Source organism: Neocloeon triangulifer, unplaced genomic scaffold (assembly GCF_031216515.1).
Source record: "Neocloeon triangulifer isolate White Clay Creek 2 clone unplaced genomic scaffold, ASM3121651v1 ptg000015l, whole genome shotgun sequence".
Classification (NCBI taxonomy): Eukaryota; Metazoa; Arthropoda; class Insecta; order Ephemeroptera; family Baetidae; genus Neocloeon; species Neocloeon triangulifer.
Window position 1 is genome coordinate 2,242,455 of NW_026775557.1, and position 27,524 is coordinate 2,269,978.

The following is a 27,524-nucleotide window of genomic DNA, read 5'->3' on the forward strand; positions in this document are numbered from 1 at the left end:
GATGCGCCTTTGATAAATAATCCAAAATTGATAGCCGTGGATTAATGTTTCTGTTGGAATCGAATTCTATCATTAGTTGAGGATCAACAATGTTGACTGGAATTTTTGAAAAAGAATGAGTAACTTGGGGCCTCAGTATACCATAAAATTAGGCTCCGTTTCAACTTTGAACGGTGTGGAAAAATAATCAAAATGCGTCCCAGGTTAGTCTGCTGATATTATCGAAGAAAATTGTTAAATATATATTTGTGACATGAGATGTAGTACAAGAAATCTGTTCGTGGTTTTTGTTACTGGTTGTCCCAACTCCTATTAGCAATATTGACAAATATATAATGAAGCATGCACAGCACAACATGTGACCATAGAGAGAATACGATAAATATTCATGCTATATATAAATTAAGCTTATTCTTCGTACAATAAAATCGGAAACGAAAAAAAAATCTATTTTTTATTTACTTGTATCAGAATTCTAAGGATTTAAATGAAAAAAAGCATTGTATTAAAAATTTGTTGTACTATTTAATCGATTTTAAATGTTTTCTAGTTTGACTTGCTTAGAAAATGAAATAAAATACTAATTTTTCTATTATTAAATTTATTTTTGGACATATATATTTACAGAAATTTGAACTATGGTTTATATTGCACAATATTTTAGCACATATAAGTCGCAAATTCCGCAAACTTTGACTAGTTTACATTTTTACAAAATTCGTTCATTTTGATTCCAAAAAATAAGAGCGTACGACTTTACAAAATTCAGAGCAGCAAGAAATATAACTTGCTGAGTTATATAGAGCGAGATTTGTTCCAGATTGATTTTTAACACTTAAAGTTAGTTTCCCAGGATTTCTCCGTTGGAATAAGTATGTGGGTACAAAGTATGACAATTACCTTAAGTATTAGACAATGTTTTGGTGTATATTTGAGGCACTTCGTAAAAATATATAATGATTTTTTTTCAAGAGGCATTTCAGCTGAAGTTAAAAAGGCACCATTATTACATATTTTTTTTTTAATTGTCCAAAATTATAAATTTGATCCTTCAGTTGTAATGCCTTGATTTGTTTTACATTATACATTACAGGTATGATATAATTATAAAGAACACATGATGCAGTTTTATCAATCTAGCAGTTTCTTGGCGACAATAGCTGCCTGCCAATTAAAATGCCGTCATTAATTCGTACAAATTGTACAATACAACAATTATTATTAAAATAGACGACGCATTTCTTCCCAATTATTTCAAATTGAGCATTCAAGCTAAAGTAATTCAAGTAAAATTTTCCAAAATTTTAAAAATACTATGAAGAAGGCCACAACAAATATGTGAAAATTCATTATGAGGGAGGACGAAATTCGTGACAACACTTGGATGGGTAACTTTCGGAGGGATAAAAATCGCACGGGGATGGGGACACATTTTTGCTTAAAGACTTGTTACACTCCAATTTCGACAAAAGCTATTGGTCGTCGATCTCAATTAATTGCACTTTTGATCCTGAGCAAGAAAATGCACTTCTCTGAAAACTCTCTGCTGCTATTCTAGAGTTTTCAACTCTGAAAAATAAATGCCCGTGGGTCAAAAAGCGACTCAGTTCATGGGTTCAGGGGCAGCTAAGGAGATCTCACAGCAGGTAGGGGAACTGGGTGCTCGCATCACTGTTCTCAGGACTGGAGACAGGTGTATCCAACTGAGGCAGTCCCAAGTCAAGGTACTCCTAGAAAAACACACAAATTAATTTAAATTTTAATAGAAAGAAAATATAATAAAAATTATATTAAAAATAATTTATCACTTTAGAAAATAATTTGATGTATTCTTAGCATTTCAGTTAATCATTATAATTAAAAATATCAGGGCTAACCTCATTTGCAGTGATGGTCAGAATTCTGTCCAACTCGTCAACCAGCTCTCCAAAGGTTGGCCGCTCATCCTTATTGTAATTCCAACACTCTCTCATCATCATGTAGCTAAAATAAAAATTAAAAAATCAAATTATCTTTCTATATTAAAGTCAAAACTTACATTTCTGATGAGCAGCAGGGTGGCTTCTCCATTCTGTGACCACTGCGCAGCAGCTGGAAAAGTTTTTCCACGCTCGGCACTGATGGGTACGGTGTTCCTCCCAAGGTCATGATTTCCCACAGAAGAACGCCATAAGACCAACTGATATCATGATTTAAGTCAATATTACAACGAACAAAACTTGAAATATTAATTGACATACACGTCAGACTGCGTGGTGTAGACTCTTTGGAAGAGCGCCTCGGGTGCCATCCATTTCACAGGCAGCCTACCATCGGTCGTTTTTCTGTAATAGTCCTGCTGGTGGACGTCCCTGGCGAGACCAAAATCTGCAATCTTCAGCACCATATCTTCTCCCACCAGGACGTTCCGTGCAGCCAAATCTCGATGAATACACTAAAATAGGAATAATTATATTTTGTTAATTTATTGAAACAATTTTTAATTATAATAAATAATAATTAATTGGAATAAATAAGAACCTCTAAAATTTATTAAATAATGAACTAGATTAACATTTTTTTTAATATCTTCAATTAATTTTTTTAAATTATAAAATCTTACTCGTCTGGAAGCGAGATACTCCATTCCCCTTGCAACCTGGTAGGCAAATGAAACCAAATCCTTTTGGGTCAGGGTGTTGCCTTCCTTGGAGTGGCCGATCGCTGGCTCGTATCCAGACGACTGTCGGTGTTGCCGCAAAAAGTCGCGCATGTTGCCATGGGGTGCGAACTCGACGATCACATAGAGAGGGCCGTCCTGAGTGCAGCAGCCCAGCAGGTTGATGATGTTGATGTGGCTGCCGATCATTTTCATCATCTCCATTTCAGACACCAAGTCCATCATTTCCGTATCGGTGTGGCCCTCTGCGGAAAATTGAATTTATATATATAAAAATAATTTCCTTGAAAAAGCGGATCTCTCACCTTTGAGCATTTTCACGGCAACCACAGTTTTGAGACCGCTGTCCAGAATACCCTGCGCGTCTGCCTGCATTACTTTGCCAAATGCGCCCTCACCAAGAACTTTGCCCAAAGCAAGAAGGTTTCTTGGAAATTCCCATTCCGAATCCAAAGGCAGTTCATACTCGGAAATGGTCATCTGGTCGGCACTTGTTCCTCTCGCAGTAAATGCAGATTTTTGTTTTTCAATTTTGACGACAGGCATCATCTAAAAAAATTGTTAAAAAATCAATACCAGAAAATGTAAAAAAAATTTAATAAAAAACTAGTTGGCTTTATAATAATTCTTACCAGTCCAACATCGTGGTGCGAACCAGAAGCGTCCGCTTGGTTCAAGTTTTGCTTCTCGACGATGACCTTTTTGATCCACTGGGTCACAACAGCAGCTCTCGCGTTTTCAATCGCCAGCAACTTTTTCATTTTCTCTCTGTATTTATTTTCAGAAATTACGTTTGAGGGAATTTTATTTTGAACTTGTAAGCAAACCTCTTGAGCCTCCTTATCATGGCAATGGTGATGATGATCGCGATCAAGAACACAGCGAACATGACGCCCAGCATCATGTTGAGCACCTGCGAGTGCTGAGATCGCATGGGTATAGGGTCAGGTTCAAGGCCTGAAAAGTTTCAACAAGCTTTACTGTAGAGAGAAGCAGAACGGATAAAAAGCAAAATTATTCTTGAATAAAAAATGTTATAATGATTAAATTTAAATTTTATTTTCATGAGACTAAAGCAAAATATTTTCTTACTATCAACAACTCTCAGGTATGCCATGCCCTGAGACCAGCCAATGTTATTTCCAGCTAAACAAGTGTACCATCCCTCATCTTCATAGGTCACATTTGCAAGCTCCAATGAATCTGGAGAACTCGGCTGGACATTTGACTGAAAGTATTAAAAAAATGACAAATTAATTTTTATTTCAAATCAAAAATTATAAGAGACTTGAGTTAATAAAAACTGAATCTCTTCAAATGTAAATTAGCTTACGCGTAAGAATCAAGGAAGCAAGCAGGCTTTTTAGCAGTTAATTTTAAATTCTTGTACAAAGCGAAAATTAAGAAAGCGTGTTATTTTATAATATTCTGGAAATTTGAAGTATGAAGCAATTTTTTAATTATAAACACTTATTTAAATAAGCAAGATTATTTTAAGGAAAAACTAAATTATGCGTTTTACGCAAATCGCCATTCAGGCCTATTGCCGTATTGCCTTAGGCCTGCCGTACGCTATGTAAGCTTGCAGGAGGTAATAAGCTGAATACTTCATAAATGGGTAATATCATATCAATAATATGTATTAAAATTTCAATTCAAAATCGGCGCATAAATAAATAAATATATCCCGCTTATTGAAAAATCTTACTAAAATTTTTAAATTTTTATAGACAGAGATAAAAAATTTAATATAATAAAATTAAATGAATTTGCACCCGCAACTCCCAAGCAAGGTATGTTAAAAACGTTTTGCCAGTCATTAAAACAACAATCAGAAAATAACACACAACACACAAACAAATTTAAAATTATTTTTGTTAAATTTCGTACAATAAATAATAATTTAATAAAAAAAATACATGTAAATCCCACAGTAAAAGATGTTCATGCCAAAACATAAATAGCCATTTGGTAGTACCTGCACCATATTTTTATCGTTGTACGGGTTACTCTCAACCTCCTCCTTGAGCTCTCCAGAAAAGGAGGGCACCCTGTACCAGGCCACGTGGGCCAGGTTGTCTGAGAGCACCTTGCACGTCAGGTTGGCGGTGTCGCCGACTTTTACCGTCGTGTTCTGCGGCCGCTTTGTGAAAATGGGACGGTGCATCAGACGCTCTGCTCGACAGCGCACCACAAACCAAGAGTTTAAAAGTTAGAAAAAAGGTTCACAGAACAAATTTTGGTGGGGGTTAGTCAATTGCAAACATAATTTTTTTTAGAATTAAATTAAAGCACAAAACAAATAAAAATATTACTCTCCAGCACCAACATTTAGCCTGTCACCGCTCCAATAAAATCACATTTTTAAAAGCGAAGTATTATAAAATTTTTGACTCCAATACCAGATTAGCTTTCCGCACCTAAACACAAAAAAGCGACGCATTTTTTTCCGTCACCAGCACGTTTCTCCGTCACCGCCTGAAAGGGCTAAAATAGAGCCCTGATTGAGGACTACCTGAACAATTACGCCCTGGGGAACGGAAGAATCGTCATTAGTGGAGCTTATGTTGACCTTCAGCCACTGGATGTAGGGCTCGAGGTCGGACAGAGTGGGACACTGCAGAACTGCCAAATCTCCGGCGACCACCGTCATGTTTCGCGGAAAGCCCTCTTTGATGTACGGCTTGTGCGGAAACCGCTCTAAAAATTAAATAAATAAAGGATGTAAAATCCTAACAAAAATAATAAAAAAAAACGTATAACATGAAAAAAGCACCGCTCCCAGCAGCCGCAGCTCCGATATCTTCAGAAAAAGCTACAATTTAAGAAATTATATGCAAGAAAAAGTTCGAAAGGATTTTACCTCAATAAAAACATGCTGATCAATGTAAGAGGTTTTGTAATTTTTCTGGTTATATACGGTCATTTAAAATTAAAAAAGAATTAGATCAAAAGTTAAAATTAAAACCTTTTTAATGATATATTTTTGGCAAAATTAGAAATCTATATATTTATAAATCATTTACACACATGAAAATTTTTAAATCTTTCAATTTTCATTGCTTTAACTTTTAACTTAACAAAAGTTCAATATCATGATTTGTAAAAATTGGAGTTTCACGAGTTAAAAGTTACAATTTTATCCTAGGGGTAGTAAATAATCATAAAAAATGAATCTTTAGACTCACCAATGACGTCCAGTTTGAAGGTGTAGTTGATGCAGGCGAGCTGGTTGCATAACACGCAGGTGTAGTTTCCGGAGTCCGCGGTGACCAAGTCCTGGAGCGTCATCGTCCACTGGGTGGGGTTGTACTGGACGCCCCCAAGGGCTCTCTCAGGAACGACACCTTCCTTGTACCAGGTAATGTTGGGCGTTGGGTTTCCGTCGCCCTGGCACTTCATGCGCACCGTGTGGCCAGCAGGCTTCACAATGGACTGGTGCATCCGTTCTGGTCTGCGGAAGGTGGGCGCCCGGAGCTCCTCGGTCTCATTGAAGGAACCGGCCGAGCCATCCAGGGAGTTAGCCTGACCTTCAGGGTCTTCGCCTGGCAGGTCTTCAACCTCGCTGGTGTCGATTGGAGGCGAGGAAACTGCAAAATTGTATAAACCAAAAAATAAATTGTTTATAATTTAACCATTAATAAAATGCAGTTGTTTAAGTAATGCAGAATAACAAAAGCGAAGTTAATTTTTTTAAATGAAAGTCAAATTTTTTAAATATATATGATTATTTTACTAAAAAGAAATGAAGTAAAACAATTTTATATTAAATTATGAGCAAAACATAGATTTTAATTTTTCACAAAATGTATATTTTTATTAAATGAGAAAAGAAATTAAATAGCAAACCTCCAATAACAGTCAATTTTGTAGACGATTCAACCACGACCCCCTTTTCTTTGGGTCCAATTGTCAAACAGTCGTACCAGCCGTTGTCATTTGTTGTCACTTGCTGAATGGCCAAAATCCGGCTGTCGTCCGGATTAACGCCCCTTGACTGAAATCAAGATCGAAGAACCCAAAGCGCATTAAAATTTAAGCTGTGGCACAAATTGTGCTACTCAACACACCTTAACCTGATGCGTGTTGAGCCAGACAGCGTCTGTGACAGCTGAGATCTCTTCGTCGTCGCTCCGCTTCACCCAGATCACCTGCTTTTCTCCTTCGGTCAGGCACGTGAAAACGACAAAGCTGTTCAGCACCGCATTCATCTCCTGGCCCTTCACGTAAATTGGTTCGCGATCTATCGGATAAACCATTCAGAAATACACATTTAAATCTTAATCTTTGAAATTATATTTGGCATTATTTTTTTTAATAGGACCCACTTTTGGCATGGGGTCGGCGGATCTTGTTGAAAATTGGTAGTTTGGTTGCCCTTAGGGTGTAGACAAATAGTTTAGAAGGATTTTTGAAAATTCTCAAAATTGCCTATTTTACAGGGGCTCAAAGTTGGGGATTTTTAAAAAAGGTGTTTTCGAAAATCAAAAATATCTCAGCTCCTGCTGCAGATAGCGCATGTGTGTATATAAACAAAGTTGTAGGAAATTAGACGCCCTACAACTTTGCCATAGTAACCAAGGTCATAGGTCAAAGTTCAGGGTCAACTTTTTAAGCTTGAATTTTTTGATGCGCCACCAAAGTACCTAGTACATAAAAATTTTTGATTCCATTATAGCCAAAAGTTGCTCTAGTTGGTAGTCAACAACATATTAAAAATTGGCGAGACTGTTTTTTTCCGTTTTCGAGATATTTTAGGTCAAAAGCAGAAAAACGTGGTTTTCCGAGCATTTTCCTACACAAATCAACATTTAACCGCCCGTAACTTTTTTCCTGCTAAAGTTACGCAAAAATGTATAATGACAAAAAATGATTGCCTTGACCTGTTCTTTCAAACCATGTATCGCACATAGTGACCAGGTCACAAAAGGTCATTGACCTCGGTGACCTGTGACCTTGCAAGTGCAAACCTGATTTTCAGATACTCTAATGTTTCTTTTCATTGAGGTGAAACATTTCCAGCAAATATTTTTGGAAAGGTCACAGGTCACCGAGGTCAATGACCTTTTGTGACCTGGTCACTATGTGCGATACATGGTTTGAAAGAACAGGTCAAGGCAATCATTTTTTGTCATTATACATTTTTGCGTAACTTTAGCAGGAAAAAAGTTACGGGCGGTTAAATGTTGATTTGTGTAGGAAAATGCTCGGAAAACCACGTTTTTCTGCTTTTGACCTAAAATATCTCGAAAACGGAAAAAAACAGTCTCGCCAATTTTTAATATGTTGTTGACTACCAACTAGAGCAACTTTTGGCTATAATGGAATCAAAAATTTTTATGTACTAGGTACTTTGGTGGCGCATCAAAAAATTCAAGCTTAAAAAGTTGACCCTGAACTTTGACCTATGACCTTGGTTACTATGGCAAAGTTGTAGGGCGTCTAATTTCCTACAACTTTGTTTATATACACACATGCGCTATCTGCAGCAGGAGCTGAGATATTTTTGATTTTCGAAAACACCTTTTTTAAAAATCCCCAACTTTGAGCCCCTGTAAAATAGGCAATTTTGAGAATTTTCAAAAATCCTTCTAAACTATTTGTCTACACCCTAAGGGCAACCAAACTACCAATTTTCAACAAGATCCGCCGACCCCATGCCAAAAGTGGGTCCCATTAAAAAAAATAATGCCATTTTAATTTATTAAAAAAAAATTTATTTTGTATAATATTTGACAGCTTAAAATTCATTTTTAATTTCATTTTTTTTTTTTAAATTAAATATCTTGTCTGAATACCTGAGACGAAGAGGTCAAAGTGTTGAATGACCGTGCCCATCCGGTTGGTGACCTCGCACGTGTACCGCCCCTGGTCTTCCGGAGTGACCACGGGAATGGAGAGCGTCCATGAATCCTGGGCCGTCTGCAGCTCCTTCTCCAACTTGCCGTTCTTGAGCCACGTGATCCTAGGGGTCGGGTGACCCCCGACCGGCGGACACGAGACCTCAAAATTTTGTCCCGGGGTCAAGAAGAAACTTTCCTTGACCGGAGGCTCGAGGCGGGGCTCCTGGTCGTCGCTCTCCTGCTGCAGGGCCAACGCTTCCGGCTGCCGATTTGCGTTCGTGACCACTTTGACGGTGACGTTTCGCCAATCGCCGCCGGCCAACGACTGACACGAGTAACTGCCCGCGTCAGTGTATTGAACTCGTCTTATCCGCAAACTAAAGAAGGAATCGCAAAACAAATTTTAACTCAGCCTCAGCACTCAAAATAAAAATTATCAAATAAAAAACGAAACAAAAAATGTATTGATGTTGAGGATTTGATTTCGATTTTAAATTTTATATTCAGAAAAAAAATAATAATTCACTGACCTCATTTTTGACATTTTGACGCTGTTTCCCTTGACGACAAGAACATTTCCGTTCTTCAACCATTTCACTTTCTGAGCGTTTTCCTCTTGAGATGGATCGCTGTTGTCGGAATCAACATCAATCATTGGTCCGCAGTCAATTCTCAACTTAGATCCAGCTTCCAGAACAATATCCGTGTTTTTAGAAGCTGTAACAGAAAAAACACGTTTTGTAAAAAATCATCAGTCTTTATTATGGCAAAGAGTAATAATTAAATTATATTTTTTAATATATCGACTTTATGACTATTTTATACAACACGTTACACAGTCGTGATGGCCAGATTGCATAACCAGCCGTTCTGCAGGCGCAACGCTTGATATTTTCTCTCGTCTTTTGAACCTCTCTAAGTTCATTCTTAATTAAATGAAATCAGCTCAGAAGTTTCAGAGAGTTTCGAGCATTGAAAATAATCATTTTATGTTTTCCATCTAAAATATTATTTTTCTTTTTTTTTCAATTTAAAATTCACCGTTTCCAAGTGGCATAAATTTAAGAATATCTTTTAATTCATTTACGTTAAAAGCATTCTTTAAAAACTTTCACAAACATAAAAATTTCAACAAGAAGAGTCACATTTCTGGATTTTGCGGTCTTGTTTATAGGTTTATAATAAATTTAGGCAGGCTTCTGCAAAGCTCTGCTGGCGCAGTTTTTAGTTTACTATTCCAGGCATGGTTGGACGGCTGGAGAACGGAGAAAACCTGAGAGAACGACACTGGAACAATGCCAAAGTCAGTTTCTCTCTGGCGAAAACATTGCTCGGAAACATTCTTATTCATTTTTCAAAAATTCTTTGAAGTAACGAAAATTAAAATACCTCTTTTCAGAAGAGAAACACGCTTATGTACAAGATTCATATTTTTAACCACACATTTCATTAAAATTTTTCCTCGAAAATGTAGAATTGCTAATAAACAAGGTTTTTTCAAAGTCAAGTGGACGCTTACGTGGAAAAAAAAGTTTATTTGTGAGAAAAAAGCAGTCTGGGGCTTTTTCGGAGCCACCGTGTTTCTGGTCTGGATTTTGTTAGTGCTCTTTTCGTGTGTTCTTTAGTGGAGAGATTATCGCGCACCCAAAGGTTTATCGCGGCGAACAGGCACCACCTCTCGCCTGGCAATGAGATAGAACATAAGCACTCTCGAGTTTACAACAGAACCAAAACGTATACTTTACTCTTCACCGCCAAAGCAGACCAGCCAGAGCGGTTCCAAAACACAAAATCTTCCAGAAAACCTGGTCTGTTAATTTTTACTTAGAAATTTCAAAAAGAAAATAGTTACAAAAATACTAAAAATTTCCAATGAAATCCATTATAATGATAACAAAAATTAGTTGATTGTTTAATAAAAATTAAGTGTATAAACAAATTAGCCCTGGATCTCTATAAAAGTAAAGCTTCATGGGATGAAGAGAAATGGCTTGCCAATCATCTTCACAGATATGATTGACTCGTTTGCACATAAAGTAGTGCGGTATAAGAAAAGTAGACGGAGCCTTGAGTGAATGGTTTGCTTATGGTCAATGTTGTCTTTCGGCGCCGCTTCAAACCAGCAGCATCAAAGCCCCGGACTTGTGTATGCAGCGTATACGGCTTAAGCCGAATTTAAAATGTATTTTGCAAGGCCACTAACCAACTGATGTAAGCAAGCGCAGGTTTCGAAACGCAGCTCGCTCGCCGGCCGTTTTTATGCGCGTCTTGTTGAATTTAGCCCGGCGGGGCTGCGTTGCTTATGTTTTTCCTAGAGGTGATTGGCGCGGGGATGAACAAGTTCGTTCCGAGCCATGTGTTTGCCAGATACGCTGCACGTGCACCGTACGCATTGATGGCAAAGCCGGCTCAGGAAAACTTTTAACCAAATCTCCCGGGGCCGCTCGCTCATATAATAATAACACATGAGCCAGAGAGATACTGCACCAGGGAAAATCATGAAATTATATCTCTCCGTGAACCGCCATTAGCGCGGTGCCTGCTTGCATGCCTGTTCATTAACAGAAGGGCATCGAAAACTGCCTGTGAAGGTCAAGTTTCCAGGGGTGTGAGTTAATAAATTCAAACTAGTCCACAAAACGCACCCCCAAAAAGAAGGACTGCTGACGACAAAAGCGGGGGAGAGAGAAAAATAAATGAAAAATAAACAGTAAAAATTTAATAGCAAAATTTATGAGGAGCAGTAAAAATGTTTGTGGGTAATTAGAGATTAAGAAATACTAATTAGGTCCAATTTATTGTTTAAAAATTATTACGTTTGTGTTTCACATTGTTTTTTTATCTTATTTAATAAAAGAATAATAAACTAGGTTATCCAATTTCATCAGATTGATAACAATTATTATGGAAATTGAAAATTTTTAATAATTTTATTAATTTCTCAAGTGCTTCACTCATACAACTGAAAAGGTTCATTATTTATATCTTTGTAAATGTGACATTAAGAAATATTAAACCAAATCTTTAATAAATTTCAATCATTGATTACGGTGGTTTAAAAAATTTAATATATTAAATTAAATAAATTGAAATTTTATATTAAATTTAAATTAATTATAATTCAAATAAAAAAATATATATAATAACAAAAATGATTCTTGTTTAATTATATTTACATTTTTATATTACTACGTCTACTAAACTGTCGTCAAATTTTATTTTTGAATCTGCTCTTATAAAGAAAACAAACTGTTATCAAATTTAAAATGTAAATCACGTCTTTTCCGCACCCCATAAATTTGCCCGAGGCCCCTGCAGCTCCTCACCTAGCCAGCAAGACGTGGAGATTATTTTTTGGTACTAACACATCTTGTAAGTCCACGAGCTCATTTTTCCGCAGCTCTCTCGGTTAAAGCACATAAGCGGAAGCCTCTCTTCTCTCTCGCGCGCTCTAACTTGACAAATTCAATGGCTGGTGGTGCTCGGGTGTTTGAAAGCGGCCGTTGTAAACACAGTAGTCGCGCGCCGTGCATCTTTCATCTCGCGCGATCATCTGCCTTCTTCGGCTCAAAGGAAACGCGTTCTGAATGTGCTATTTGTGTGGCGACCGACGACTTTATTAATTTTTTTTTTTCATGCCCGCGCAGAGACGAACGAGAGAGATGCGATATATAAAAATAAACAGCCCGGTCAAGGAAACGAGAGCGAAAAAATGAAAGTGAATTTAACGAGACGTGAAATCGAAAATGATTTTCGGGCCGTCCAAAATAAGTAACTGACATATTAAATAGTAATCTCTCATTTCCTCCCTTTCGCTCGACGTCCCTTGCTTGAAACTGAATCATCTATTTGTCTGATGGATTTCCGCGTCTCAGAATAGAGCAGCCGCCGCACTAATATATCCAGCAGATTGATTGTTGAAGCTACGGAGAGTTGGATCTGCTCCCGATGCCTTTGCTTATTTCTCTCTCTCTTGCTTTGCCGCTGCCTAATTATAGCAGCTCCGGCAGCACCACATCTTTTCACTTGCTGCGCAATTTTTTGGCGTATCCCGCACAAATTTCACGGGTTTTTACTCATTTGTCTGGCTTTTGTATAAAAATAGCCGAGACGAATGTAAAAAAGAGAGCAGGGACAATTCTTCAAGTTAGACAAAGGACGACGAACAAAAATACGATTTGCACAAAAAATTGTTGAAAATTTTAAAGGAAGTGAAAAAAGTTCCCCCTTTGATGTTATATTTGGCTCAGAAATCGATCGTTGTTGAATATCAAGTTCTCATTTAATTTGTTTAGAAGTTCGATTTTCATTAAGTATGAAGATTTTTTTTCAAATTAAATTTTGAAGGTTAATTTAAAATTAATTTAAAACTGAAAAGCAGTGATCAGATTTTTTTTTGCTAAAGTTTAAACTTCTAATTCAAAATTAATCCTTAACGGAGAAAACAATTTTCCTTGCTCTCAGTAGAAAATCAAAACTTTCATTAAATTTCCATAATTAAGGCAAAACTGCAACATAATGGTCAAGATTGATTTCACCTAATTAAAAATTTAAATACAAACTTTTTTTAAATAGTAAAAATAATCTGAAGTTAATTGAATTTAATGAAACGAAAACTTTGAAGCTTGATTGTCGTTTTTAATTTGTGAAATATATACAGAGTGCTGAATGTGGGGTGCGGAATATTATAAAGTGACAGTCAAGAAAGCTCTGCCAGTTGCTGCCGTAAATTATACAGTTTCACATGTGTGAATTCGAGGATAACCACACAAATGCGCACGTTGTAAGGAAAAATAAAAAGATGGTTCAGTCAAATAGCATCAGTGTTACGTAAAGGCGGCAAAGCAGGGATGACAGATGACACAGTTCTGCGCGGCACACGAGGAACAGCTGCTGTGCCCAATTCATCTCAACTTTTCAAAACAATTTTTTAGCCTATACTCGAAGTGAGTCTGAATGAAACGCTTTTTTACTCAATTTAAATCAACTCGAAATGTCCAAATTAAATTAATTGCATCCGACAGTATAACAATTTTCAACCCTTTCAGAAACACAGCTTTTAATAGTGCTCATTAACCGGCCAATTAAATCAAGACAAGGGATAAAAAAGCTTTCATCCGAAATAGAATGGGGGGCTTTAATAAAAGCGAACGATGCGCTCAAGGGTGTTATTTTATCAAGAGTGCATAATATAGGTGAGTGAAACTTATTTAGACAAACGGGCGGGCGCGAGACAATCACCGCCGATGTCTTTGGCGTGCCAAACAAATAACCCGTTTTATGGTTTTGTGATGAGTTTTATTTTTAAACATTGCTGAGCAAACAGAGGAGAATATTTATCTTGTGCCGGGCTTAAAACCTTTTGGTCATTACCTCTCCAAGGTGTTTATAAAGTTTCCACACACACGCAGCTCCGACGCATACAGAGCACCGTTCTTGTTCTTTTTATTTTATTGTGCTGCCGAGCATCTTCTTCTTTTCACTATTCCTATATCCGTTGGTTTTAATGCCGAGCTGCCCTCGCAATATATATAAAACTTAATAGCACGCCCTGTAGAGATGCATCAGGAGCAAAAACGCTGCTCGTTGTAATCGAATAGCTTTGAATGACAGCACTTTGTTCTGGGCCTCGCAGAGTGTGCCTGAAATTACACGCTCTTTCGTATATATTCTATTTGATATGCTTGTGCGCGCGCCATTTTTATGGCTTTATGATATTATGAGGCATCAGTTCATTTTGAAATGAAGTTTTATCTTGAAAAATGAACCAGCGCCGGACGGGGAAATAACCAGACTGAAAACGGAAACTTGTGGGTGTTAATTTTTATTATTCATGTGGTAGAATTTCAATATCAAGGGTTGATTCGTGGTGATTTGAATTTAAAGTCGGCTTTTCCTCAACAGGGTATTTTTTGTCGCTTCATAGTTAAAATGAAAAACAATATTCATTTTATCCACGAGCCTGCCATGAGCTGTGAAATTTTTGATAAGGATTTATTAATTAATTACTTTCCAAAATATTAAAATTAAATATCAAATTAAAAAAAAATACTTGAAAAATAGATTTTTTTTCATGAAAATCACCTCGAATGTTACCATTCAAATAAATTCTTAATTACAATAATTATTACTGAACAAAATAAGTAAACTATTTTTTGATTATGTATTAAGTTAGATTAAAACAATTAGAAGGATATTAATTTTTTCAATGCAAAACTGCTATATTTATCTGAAACTAATTTATTACTATTTATATATTACTTTATATATATTTATCAAAGAAGTAAATTTTACTTCAAAACTTCAAAGAGTACATATTCAATTTTATAAATTCTTATAATAAAAGACAAGAATTAATTTGCCATTATATTCCGCTATCTGCTACTTTAATTCGTAATTTTTTTTCTTCAATGCCATGGCTATAGAAAGAAACAACGGAAATTAAATTCAAAGCAAAAATGACCAAAAACTTTCGACTGCTGAGATGCGCCTCTCTGTAATCTTTACTTCTATTTGAAATAGATTATTTGTAGGCTCGTCAATATTATAGAACATTCGTGCAGGAAGTTTTAGTTCTAGGTGTGGTCGATCCTTAGGAAAGCAACCCTTTTTGTCTTTGTCACCTAACTAACGCTGCACGCACATTATAAACTATGAACGCGGACGCCGCGAGAGCACACGCAAAGTGGCCGCGCGCTGTCTATTTCCGATTTTAATGCGTCCTATTTTCAGCTCGCCCGCCTACTTCACCTGCAAACATTGACGTCACTTGCCAAACACACCACTTGGACCGGAAATTCTGCGTGTGATTCTGGCAAAAAACGAATCGGCTCTTGGCACCGATAGATAAATTCCTCCTATTTTCTTAAAAAAAATTATATACCATTTTTTTTTCAAACCTGATTTTGATTGGTCAAGTTTGAATGGGGTTTTTTTTCATGCCACGTGTGGCGCTTTAATCGTGTTATTCCGGCCGTTTATCAATTTCGTGTCATGCTGCATGAAAATATTTACTTTTATCATATCATAAACTTCCTGTTGGTCTGCTTCTGGCGCATTCAAGCAACACCAGGCGCCACTTCACCCGCGCACCATAGTCATTTTTATTATAATTTATCATCGTCGAATAAATAAAACAGCAGGCACTTGAGAGAGTGAATGCGTAAGTCTAGCCGACGGCATTAGTCTTTCATTTATTTTAAAAACGATGACAGCCGCCGCCATCAAGATTATTCCACATGTCAAAGGTGAAATAAATTCAATATAAAACAACAGCAGAACGCGATACCCCTGTGGAGAAAAAATTTGCCAATCTTTCATCAAGGTGAATAAATATTTCAAAGCACTTTTTTTTTGTATTTACGAGAAGACATTTGATAGGAAACTATCAAGAGCTCTTAACGATATATGCGTGGAAGACTTTTGAGTTTCAGTTACAAAGCAAGCAGCGTGATTTTTCTCAACGGCTGCTGGCAACATATCGAAGGTTTTCCAGCGCAGGGGCCATTCGATACTCGCAGTTTGGCTTGGCGCGTTAATTCTTTCTTTCGCCAGGAATAATAGAAAAGGACCGTGGCACTTTCCCAAGCCTGCAGAGTTTCGGGCTGATCGTTTTACTCAACAAAGCGGAGGCGCGCACATGTGTTCAGCAGACCTAGGCACCGGCCGGGTTTTTCTTTTTCATCCGAGCCATGAATTGTGAGCGCAGACAAAAATCTAGCGCCTTTTTGGCCGCTGGGGGGGGAGCGGGAGACCCAAACTCGGATTTTCCCAGGCAAAAAACATTAGTTTTCGATACACGGTTCTTACTCCTGACCTTCTTTGGCGTCAAAACTAGACCATGTAGACCATGCATTTGAAGAAACGAGAAAATATAATAAAATTCACTCTAATTTTGGTAAAAAAAATTAAAAATAAAAATTTATAACAATAATTTTTCGTGGTATTTTTTTAGAGGTTACATTGGTTTTGCTCCGTTTAAACAATTAAAAAATATAAAATTTAATAAATTAAAAAAAAAATAATTTTTGTGTTGTTTTTATGAAATAATTATATTTTATCAACACAAATTGTTATCATAAATTTTTTTACTTTCCTGTTTCTTAAGTTGTTTGATTTCATTTAAAATAATTTTTATATATTTTATTTAATTATATTGTATTTTTATTATATTACTGTTTTCATTCATATTGGTACTACTTCTTTTTAATTAAATAATAAAAAAATAAACAAAATTTTGTAGCTAAATGTAATGAAAAAACAGAAAAAAAGTAATTAAAAAAAAAAAATTACTTACCGAGTAATTGCACCACCCTGGACGTCTTCAGCGCGGCGGCGCATTGAAGGAAAGAGGCGGCCAACAGCAAAATGAGAAAAGAGCAACGTTTGACTTCCATGATGAGGACGAGCTTCCAATTTCACCACTGCTTGTTGCCAATTATAAGCGACTGCATTCTCACAAGTGGCCTGCCTGCAACACGGAAAGAAGAAAGCCAAATTTTATTCGAAGCAGATGACTTTGAGCTTGCAAGTTTCAGATGTCCCCATTCTTAAAAAAGCATGAGCTAACATCACTCATTACATTTTTTTCCACTAATGAACATTCAAGTACAAGGCATAAATTGTTTGCTCGACTTTTTGTCAAACAAAGTAATTAAGATGCTCAACCGCATTTAATTTTTATTTATTTCTAAAATTTTCAATCGAGTTAAATTTTACAAAAAAAAGGAACGAAGAATAATTTTATTTTCGTTTGATGGTGATTTTTTTTGTCCTTTGTGTTTTTCAATTATAAACGAGCGAACGACTGACTCTGTTTTCAGAGGCAAGAATGACAAGAATTTTTAGTGGTTTCGTCGGCACAGAGGAATTTGTGAGCTAAAGTACTTTTTAAAGAGTCTCTTAGTTTAATTTATTAGGTTAAAAAACGAGTATTTTTTGTTAAGTTTGCCTTATTTTTTATTCATATGAAATAACTAATTGTATGCTATAATTGTTTGTTAATTTATATTTGGGGCGGTATATTTTTGTATCGCGTGTCGAAAGGGCCTCGCCGGATATTTTAAACTGTGTCGCCAATCATAAGCTGTCAAAGAGAGCATGTGCCGGTGACAAATTTAAATAATTCTGACACGTCTCGGATTTTCTTATAATTTCATTTTTCACGCCATCGCGGAGAAAAAAGTAGCTGACATATTTGGTCTATTTCCAGCACGGAGATTTTGAGCGTCTGCATCTCGAGTTCAAATCTAGAAATGCGACAAAAATATACTGCGGAGGAAGTTAGGCGCGGTGATTAGTTAGTGCGAGGAGCATCTTTTGGCTCCGGCGCGCGCTTTTTGAGCAACCTTGTCATGAGGACCATCTTCTCTGCGTGCACGAGCCGCGCAGCTTTGACACAGGAAGTGTCACGGGAAGCGTGTATCCTCCTCCTCCTCCTGCTTCTCTCCTGTCGAAACTCATCGGCGGTGTTTTATTTCTTCCCTCTGTCACTAAATTCGAGGCCCCCTTGATGTTTCTAATTATTTTCCTTTCGGTATTTGCGGTGATGCATTTTTCATTAGACTCCGACGGTTGGGCGGGAGACGTCATTAGAATTTGTATACACTCACCCCCGTCTTCTATTTTATTACCTTGTTACCAAACAATGGAGCGGAACACACGAAGCTCGAATAAAAATTTATATCCGTTTTTATCCTTTGAATAAACAAACTGTCGCCGGCTCGTATATATTCACTGCAGCGTCGGTTTATTTTTAAACAGATAAAATCTGCCTTTGTGCAAGAAGCAAAAAAAGTTGGTGCGGATTTTTTTTTTGCCCATAGCCATTTCCGAAACCGCAGCTGACGAAAATGAGCCTAAATGAAAAACCGCAGCTGTTGTCTGTTAAGTGTGTTAAGCCGACCGCAACTTTTTACCCCCAAATATTTGTGCTCCAAGGGCTCAAATAACGGCTTAACCGGGGTGGAAAATATTGAAACACATAAAAATTGTAACCGTATATTGTTGAGAAGAAGAAAGTTGAAGCTTTTTCAATATAAAGTGTGTGCGCCTCGCTAATCATCCCTATTGACCCCGAGCCGCGTGTTTTGTTATTCACAGACCTACTTGAATCATTGACCTTGTCAGTCTCATATTGATCGTCGAAATAGGGCTTAAATCAAGCGCGCATAACGATTGTGGTCATCGGCAGTTCACGCACAAAACAAACCGATTGTCTGCTCATTTTGATGGCGGGCGGCAGATTAAAAATTTGGCAATTGTTTCTACCGCCGCTTTCACTCTATTGTCTCTGACTTCAGCGGACAAGCGAATAAAGTGAGCGAAAATTAATTTTTCGACTTTTGGAAATCGTATTTGCTGTTAAGGTTGTTCAAAATCAAATAAATAATAATGTACCAAGAGGGCAAACTATTTCGCATTAGAAGAATAAAAAAAATATTATTTTCAAATTAAAAAATAAGAGTAAGTAAAATTAATAATAATTTAATACACACTTTTCAATAATTGGAAGTGGGATTTAACTAACAGAGGGATATAATCTGAGTCTCATCTCAAACCAATGATAATAAAGACCTTGTGTGTGGAAGTGCTACGTGGAAATGTTTACTCAATTGAGTTTTGAATAAAGACTATAAATATTAATACACTTTTTCAAACATATTTAAATTCTATTATAATCGATTATAAGTATATTTTTTAATTTTAATAATTCTATGTATTTTACCATTTTAATTTCCAATGTGAATAGTTGAATTTTTAGTATTTTTATTGTGGGAAAAATTAATATGTTATTAATTTGTCTGTTTTTAAGATGAGATACCCTCATTTTGATGCAATTTGGTAAGCAACAGTTAAGCAACGCACTTTTCCTTTGGGGACTTGGTAACGGCTATTTATAATTTTTGCCTCTTCTTGAGGGTTCACTTCCCAATTCACCCTATAGAATGCTAATTTATATTAAAAAAAATACATATTTAAGTCCTATGTGTAAGTATTTTACCCACTTAACGCATCCCAATTTAATTCAAATTATACATTTACGAACGAAGAAACAATTGAGAAAACATTGTTGGCTTTTCTGAAACATCCAAAGGTACATTAAAAGTTGTACCCATCAATTAATTCATTGAAATTGCGAATATCAAACCAATATTTTGTAAGGAATAAACTTTCATCTGCTCAGAGTGAAATAATTTTCCGATTTTTATTCACCACATTTCACTGAATAGAAAAAATGAATTATTGTACATGCAATAGTTGTCTATTTGTTTTTAGCAAGGGCCAATTACCGACTGATTTATTTTGACAGGCAGCAGCTAAATCAAATTTACATGACAGTAGTGCACATAATAGTAACCGTAATAGTCGTTTCATTGTTCTCAGAGTATGTGCTCGTACTCGCCATTCATTTGAATTAAACAATATTATATAATACGAAAAAAGAAAATCAGAGAGGACAGGAAGTGGGTTCACCACATTTTCAAAGCTGCTTTGTGTCTACGTGCCAAAAAGAGCCGAATCAATATGCATTGGGACCCGTCGTAAAACCCGCGGCGCCATGTTTATGTCTTTCTGATTTGTATTTCCGAGGCGACGCCGACGTTGAGAGTTGATTGAAATGCACCGCGAGTGGTGCGCGCCTCGCGTGCATACAGTTTGTTTTAAGCCCCTCGATCGTTCCCAGCGGCCGTTTTTTGCGCCTTATAAAGCACCAAAGCTATCTTTCTATCTCCTTAACGGTGGCTAATCTGAATGTGCAGCACACACGTCGACAGGTTGGTGCCAAATTTTGAAAGCACCACACGTTATTATTATAATGTGTGTGTACCTGCAGGGGAAGGGGACCCTTAAGGACACGCGAACCATATTACATTAGCAGCTCCTGAGAGAGAATTACTCGCTGTTATTGTTTGGAAATGATTTTTATTTGAATTCGTTGCTCTTTAAAATTATTATTTTTAAATTTTGTGCTCATTTAAGAAAATAATCAGCTAAACAATTTAATTAATAAAACAAAAACATTTTGCAATTATTTCACATTGTAAATAGTAGTTGTACAAGTAGTTAATAATTTATTTAAGATACATCCAATTGATTTTATTTTATTTTTCTTCTATGAATCATAAATAAAATAAAGATTTAGAAAATTTAAGTTTAAATGAGGAAAACAAACACACAGAGTAGGTTAAAAACTTGCTGAAACTAATAACCAGATTAATTAATGCCTATAATTCTCACCATTTTTCACGAATAACTTTCTTATTGAAACTCTCAACTAATTTTTAAATAATTAATCTGTATCCCCATTTAAAGCAACTAAATAGATTGAATATGATATTTAATTTTTTATTAAAAAAATTACATTACAATTTTCACGCTTTGTAATTATACGCATCTTCAAAACATCAAAAATCTTTTAGAACATGGGCCTAAAAAATCACCTAGCCTCTGGCAGGTTGTCCAGCCCAACCTGATATTTAAGTGTTTCAAGATGCCAAAAGTGATTGCTTTTCAAAAACAATTTGGCTTCTACGCTGTAATCGATGGCAAAGATAAAAATACCAACGGTAAGTGTTTATTTTTATACTAGAAATTTCTCCATTGACGTCATATATAATGTCGTCTGAAAATCAGTAAGCGCACTGAATTTGCATGATTGAACCGCTATTCTAGGAAAAATCCTCTGTATAATCAAAAGTTAATCGTTCCGTTTTTGGAGCACAAAACATAATAAATCATTAATTGGAAACGCCTCTTCTGATTATGAATAAGAAAGATGCTGCGAACAGTAAGAGCATTGACGCCGAACAAAAGTTCAAAAACTCGTTTTTGGGCCCTCCAATTAAATGCAAATTCGGCGTGAGGAATTTTTCCTTTTTGGCACACGCTCGCGTAAGAATCGCGTGCGTTTTTATTAATCAGCGCAGACAGCACGGAACCGCCGCGCGGGCACCACAATTTCTTTCAAGTGGGCCTCTCAATGCATAATAATAACTTGTTAATGTAATTATCTCCCGATTTAATTGAACCTCCAGACTCGTCGCTCAACTTTTTTGTTCGGAGCAAACTTACTTCTAGACATGCAAGTGCTATTTTCTATCCAAACCGATATTTAGGAGAGTTTAATTTTCTCTGACGTTCGTAGAATTCGAAGAGAGAAATAAGAAGTTTGTTTTCTCGCGGAGACCCCTGCTTATTTATATATTTTCCCTCGACTGTAACTTAACTAAATGCCGAGGGGTTTTCTTTGTATAGCAAATTGATGTTGATTATACTTGAAGACGCGCAGCCTTCAATTGAGCTAATCAAAGAAATTGGGCTTCAATTGAGTAATGAAACAAGACAATCACCGTCTCGAGAGGGCTGAAAGAGAGGAGAGCGTAAATTAGGGATTCTCTCAATGCCGCGCGCTGGAGGGTAATGTGGGACGATAGAGATTGATTAGATCCATTTCGAGAAGAGCGTAGTCGAGTGCGTAAAAGCCCAATCGAGCTCAAAGTGGAGACGCCACGTCAAAATAGCAATGCGTTTATTTGCGTGTTGTATTAACCAAGCAACACACATTAGTACATTAAAATTCCTCTTCAACACCACACTCTGTAAACAAAGTGTAGAAACAGACACTTGAAATTTTTCATGAGTTGCGTTTAATACAGACAAGCTAAATCACGTTTTTTTTTTTAAATTCAAATGCAGGCGAAGAAAGTCAAGTTAGACAAGTTTTGAATAATAAAGTTTGAATAGTAAAAATTTGAATTAATTAAATTACACTGCATACTTTATGAAATTAAATCGTAATTTTCATGTCAATTATTATTTAAATTAGGAACTGAAATAAAATTCTAAACAAAAAGTATTAAAATATTTAAATTAGGGGATTTTTATCAAAATTTACAAATATTTTAATTTAATTTTTTTGGAATCTATTGAACAACAACAAAATTAAAAACTGTTTTGTTTTAGCAAAGTATAATTTAAATAAAAAAATTAAAAATAAAGCTTATAAACAAAAACCTTGCTTATCAAAATACCACTACCAGCAAAATATAAATGAATTTAAATTCTTTAAATAGTTTTTTAAGACGGGAAAAGTACAGAAAACGTTTCTGATCTCATCAGTATCACAAATAATTGTTTTTATTTGCCTTTATTTTAAAAATAATTAATGGCGCACCCTCCTTGCTCATTACCGGCGCGCAGCACCAGAAGAGTCGGGCGTTTTATGCGGCATATCTCTCGCTTCTTTTCTTTTTCTCGACCTACAGTCTGCGTGTTCGTTAAAATACGCCTAAAGTGTCTACGGCATTACAGATTCAGACGCAAAGTGCAAAATCTCATAGTGTTTCCATAATTACACACACGCGAAGGAGGCGAAATCAGCATATACGCTTAAATTATTTCTTTTTATTGTCAGTTCTTCGCAAAAGGGTGTGGTGCTCGCACTCACACGCTCGGTCGCGATTAAGGAACCAATAATTTACAATTTCTGATGGCACTGCTTGCTTATTTGAACTGTCTTTTTGTGTTACGTCTTGTCTAAAATATTGAACCATTTTGCAAGACCGGCGGTTTCAGAAGATGAACGTCAAATAATCGAGGTCGTAAAAATAAAAATGACCAGATTTTGCACCACTCTTTATTTGAAATCGTTTTGCCGAAACTTTTGCAAGTGTTATTACAATTTTGCACGTCCAAGGTGCGCGAGTTGGCACTTCAGGTGCCTTCTTATTATTTTATGACTTTTTTTAGCAGCAATTTTATAGTTACATAATTTTGCCGTGTTAGCACGTGCGGTTGTTAAGATTTGAAAGAAGAAGAAAATGCTATTGCTGTGACAATCATAAAAAAAGTTCTTGGAAAAACGACTCAAGATTTGCAAGTAATATTTTTTACAAGTAGCCGCATCAATTTTTACTACTTATAATAAATCATACTCTTAAAAAGCTCTTAAAAAAAACGTTCCTTCAAACAAGTTTTCACGAGGGAATTTTTGCTGGGCGATAAATAATATGACATGTGATAATCCGATGACTAATAAAAACTTATACTAAATCAACCAAATTCAATTTAAGTATGAAATTGAATTAAACTCAATTTGTGAGCAAATGAATGTTTTTATTTGGAAAAATTTCTTGCAATAATAAAAAAAGATGGACATTACTTATTTGCCGAGTTGTATTATAAAATCTTTTAATATCTTTTTTAATTCAAGTGTTTTTTTTTTATTAAAAACTAAGGAAAAACTTTAATATTATGAGTCACGGCAAAAGATTTTTGTTATTTTCATTCTTGCAGGGAGTGGCTGGAATCGGATATAAACTAACAATGAGACGACTTCTATATTCAGCACTAAAATAAACTGTTTTCGCCAAAGCAGTCAAAAGATCATCGGATTACAAGACGCGGCAGATTGAATAATAACCATACATCATGCCGCATTGCGCATTAAAACACTCACACGCTGCTGCAGGAGAGGAGACGAGACTGCTATCGTTGAAAAATCTACTGTTTCTTTTACGATCTCGGCGCGCAAAACGACCGGCCAGACCAAAATAGGTAGCAATGGTTTGTTTGTCTTCCTCGAGAGAAGATCGGGGCGGGCGCGTATGACTGTCTTGCAATAAAGAGTTTGTTGAACCATCACAAAATCCGCGACGCCTTTCACGCCTCGACGCGAAACTTCATTTGCGAATCGTGAACGTTCACTTCCAAAAAAATTACCCATATCCGTGAGTATGACTTGATGCAAGCATATGATTTCATTTCCACGAATTTCACAGTTAACCGACTGATTAAGGCAACGTGTTAAGATTTGTTAAACTCATTACTCGTGCTTACTCAGTGTAATCCTCGACCAAAATAAAATACTGCCAGTGCAGCGCGACAGAAGAACATAAAGAAACTGTCAACACAAATTCCGCCACATATTCCTCCCCCGTTGAGAAAATACCTTCTCGGCAGTAAAAGCGAGAAGTTCTCTAACTTAAAAAAAAGTCTGAAATATTGCCGGCGTTTGCTCATTATCACCTCGTGCATGAAGTAATAAATCTGTGGGTGGAAAGTTCCTGGTATATAAACTTTGTCTTGATATTTAATTGCAGCCTGGCAATCAGATTTTTATAATACAAATGTAAGCATATTATTGCAGATTGATTGGAAACATAATACTTTTGTAAAAATTGTATAAATTTAATGCATCAGTAAAATTATTTAAAAATTAAAATATTGAATTAAATTAATTTAAATTTGATTTGCCTTTTTTATCAATTGAAATACCAAAATATTAGAAAATTTGGACATAAATAATAATAAAAAGGTATAAAATTAATGCTATTTATAAAATTATTTTATATTTTATAAAAATGAATAAAAATAGATTGGTTTAATATTAATAATGTTTAAATTAATTTATTTAACAACATAAAAATAAATAAATATTAACTTGTGCATGAAGTAATAAATCTGTGGGTGAAAAGTTCCTGGAACTTTGTCTTGATTTTTTATCTTTGGCCTTTGCAGCATTTTATTAATGAGCAACTCGATATGCATTGCATTTTATGGGTGTTTTTCAAATGGAATTCCGGGAACAGCGGAGAGGTGTACCGTGTAGTTACATTTATGGAAGACGTTTGTAATCTCGCTCGTCGTCGCCGTCCACTTAACATTTTGAATAATTCCACCTGCGCTAATGAAACCGCGAGCGCCAAAGGTGCACAATTCACAGCCATTTATTAGCCGATTAAAAAACTGGTTTAATATCAACCACCTTTTCTCCGTGCGGACACCTCGGAGAGCAAAAATTCCCTCGGCCGAGTAAAAAGTAGTAAAATTATTTTCAAATGTGCGCCGCACCGCCGTTTGTGTATATTTCTCATTGCTTTTATGGCCGACGAGGAAATTATACATAAAAAGTGAGCTAGTGCCCAATAACGAATCGCGGTGCGTAAAGAACCTTTTGCCTAAATTAGCGTTCTAAAAGCTCGTTGAAAACATTAAATATAGGTTCTATTAAGGTCTCTTGAGTAGAAAAAGCTTGTTTGGAATGAAGCTGGTCTTCTAATTCGTTACGTTGAAATAAAAGTGTGTTTAATCTTTTCCAAATACCTCCGGAAAAAAAAATTCACACAAGACGGAGTTTCGTGTTTCTCTTTTCAAGATGAAGCATATATTATACCTTTTAAAAATCTGTTTCTTGTTCAGGAAGCGAGGCAAGGTGAACGATGACATAACCGCTTTTGAAAAAAAAAATATACGACTTGCTACACAGGGCTCGCGGAGTGTAACAATGGGATGGATGAATTACATCACTATGTTAGCTTAGGACATGAGAGAGAGGTATGCATGCAATGGCTTGTACAACGACCTACCCTTCAGTTTATACCATTTTATAATTGTTGATTGAAAAAGAAAAAAAAAACACCGCATTCTTGATTCAAAATCCAAATAATGGTCCGCGATTTTTTCCATCATTTACTGCGTTAAAAAAAAGTATTGAAAATATAGTTATATAAATATGCTCATTTATAATGCTTTAAATAGAATAGAAAATAATAATAAACATGATTTTTTGTATAATTTTACAAAATTTAATATAATTTTAGCAATAAAAATCTTCCTTAACAATTAATTAATTTCTAACCTATAAATTAATAATTAAATCTTTTATAAAAATGTTTTAAAATACAAAAAAAAGGTCAGTAACCATTATGCTACTATTAATTCAAGAGAAAGATGTAAGATTTGATTAACTTTCATTTAATTTGAGCTATATTCTATTTTAATCTAATATGAATTGAATTATATCAAATGTTATTACCATGCGGATTTAGAACTTCAAGTAAATAATAAATTAAATGTAAAAATAAAAATTTCAAATTGGATTATTTCGTATGATTGTATTACACACGTGTTTTTAAGTTTAATGAATATTATTTGTTTTGATAATTATCGAATTTTATTTCAGAAAATGTAATAACTTATTTTCTAGTCAAACTGATTCCTGATTTGTTTTTATATCTACAGCTCTGGAAAGTGTATAACTGCGGGTGTTCCATGCACATAATGAATGTATGTAAGGGCGCGTCTTGTTCCGATCGCTTTCGAGTGATGTCTGATTTTTTTGCCGCGATTCGCTCCAACTAGTGAAATGTTTTGCGCCGGCTCTCGTCGTGTACACATATATTATAATTTAAGTGCTGCACTGAGTGGGTGGATCTCTCATCCAGCAGGCCATGTTAATTAGCGTGGATCGAGCAAAGAGGGCACACCGCCTGGCGCGCGGTCCAATTTTAGTTGTTAGTCGTCGTAGTCGCGTCTCGTTCGCGGAATTTCACTCGGGGCGGCTGCAGGAAAATTCGACTCGCGAGGAGTAAAAAAAAACGCAAAATCCGTCTAACAACGAGAGAAGCGGCGGCGTGTTACTTTTTTTCATCTCGCACACATTCTCTCTCAAACTTCCAACTCTTTCGCAAAGCGAGCGGCGCGAAAAGTGGGCGAAAATAGTCCGAGACTGATTCATGAGATCCTCTCCCATTTTCACTGTCAGCACAATCTCTCGACCGCAAGAACGAGGAAATTAAAAAAATAAATCAATAAAAGATAATACTAAAATTTCCCGTTAAAAAGATAATAAAATAAATTTTGTTACAGAAATAAATTGTTTTTTATTTGAACAGCTTTCGGCTTAAAAACTTTTGAAAGGAAAAAAATTATCAGTAAATTTCAAAAAATAATAAAAGCAACCCCTAAAGAAAGGTATATTCAACCCTACCTGGTAAACAAATCCTTTTTCTTTGTGCGTCTCTCTGCAGTCAGCTAAGGGCGGAAGGTTTCCCGCTGCGCACCACCTGACAACTCGAGCGACAATGCGAGAAGTCGACGGAAGGCCGGTGGTAATAAGACTGAGGTGGATAATGGGATGCTGCGTCGGAGCTGCTTAGACAGTCTCGGCACGCGCGAGGCGATAGACTGAGGAGTCGATCCGCGGCCGCTCTTCGCTTCCCCCGACCGCGCGTCGTCGC

The 27,524-nt window shown here is 36.0% G+C and overlaps 1 protein-coding gene across 2 annotated transcripts; it reads right to left on the bottom strand.

The window, feature by feature from the left end:
- Positions 1-588: 588 nt before the first annotated feature.
- Positions 589-27,471, bottom strand: LOC132202825 (fibroblast growth factor receptor homolog 1-like). Of its 2 annotated transcripts, none has more exons than XM_059630044.1 (17): positions 27,275-27,471; positions 16,799-16,972; positions 9,033-9,219; positions 8,458-8,879; positions 6,730-6,902; positions 6,509-6,656; positions 5,848-6,249; positions 4,638-4,834; positions 3,752-3,887; positions 3,487-3,616; positions 3,292-3,427; positions 2,965-3,208; positions 2,603-2,904; positions 2,241-2,434; positions 2,039-2,179; positions 1,878-1,983; positions 589-1,730 (listed from the first exon to the last, which is right to left on the bottom strand). In XM_059630044.1, the coding sequence occupies exons 2-17, from the start codon at positions 16,896-16,898 to the stop codon at positions 1,638-1,640; spliced, it is 3,111 nt and encodes a 1,036-aa protein (XP_059486027.1). In that variant the 5' UTR covers positions 16,899-16,972; positions 27,275-27,471; the 3' UTR covers positions 589-1,637. The 2 variants fall into 2 exon arrangements, with proteins under 2 accessions (XP_059486027.1, XP_059486028.1); XM_059630045.1 differs by lacking the exon at positions 4,638-4,834 and adding an exon at positions 5,175-5,359.
- Positions 27,472-27,524: the final 53 nt, after the last annotated feature.

Bases quoted from the DNA above. Each gene is read 5' to 3' on its own strand.
- LOC132202825 (XM_059630044.1), bottom strand. From the start codon at position 16,898: ATGGAAGTCAAACGTTGCTCTTTTCTCATTTTGCTGTTGGCCGCCTCT. The intron at 3,209-3,291 runs GTAAGAATTATT...CAATTTTTTTAG, and splicing joins CGCACCACGATGTTGGACTG to ATGATGCCTGTCGTCAAAAT. The intron at 1,731-1,877 runs GTTAGCCCTGAT...GTGTTTTTCTAG, and splicing joins TGACCATCACTGCAAATGAG to GAGTACCTTGACTTGGGACT.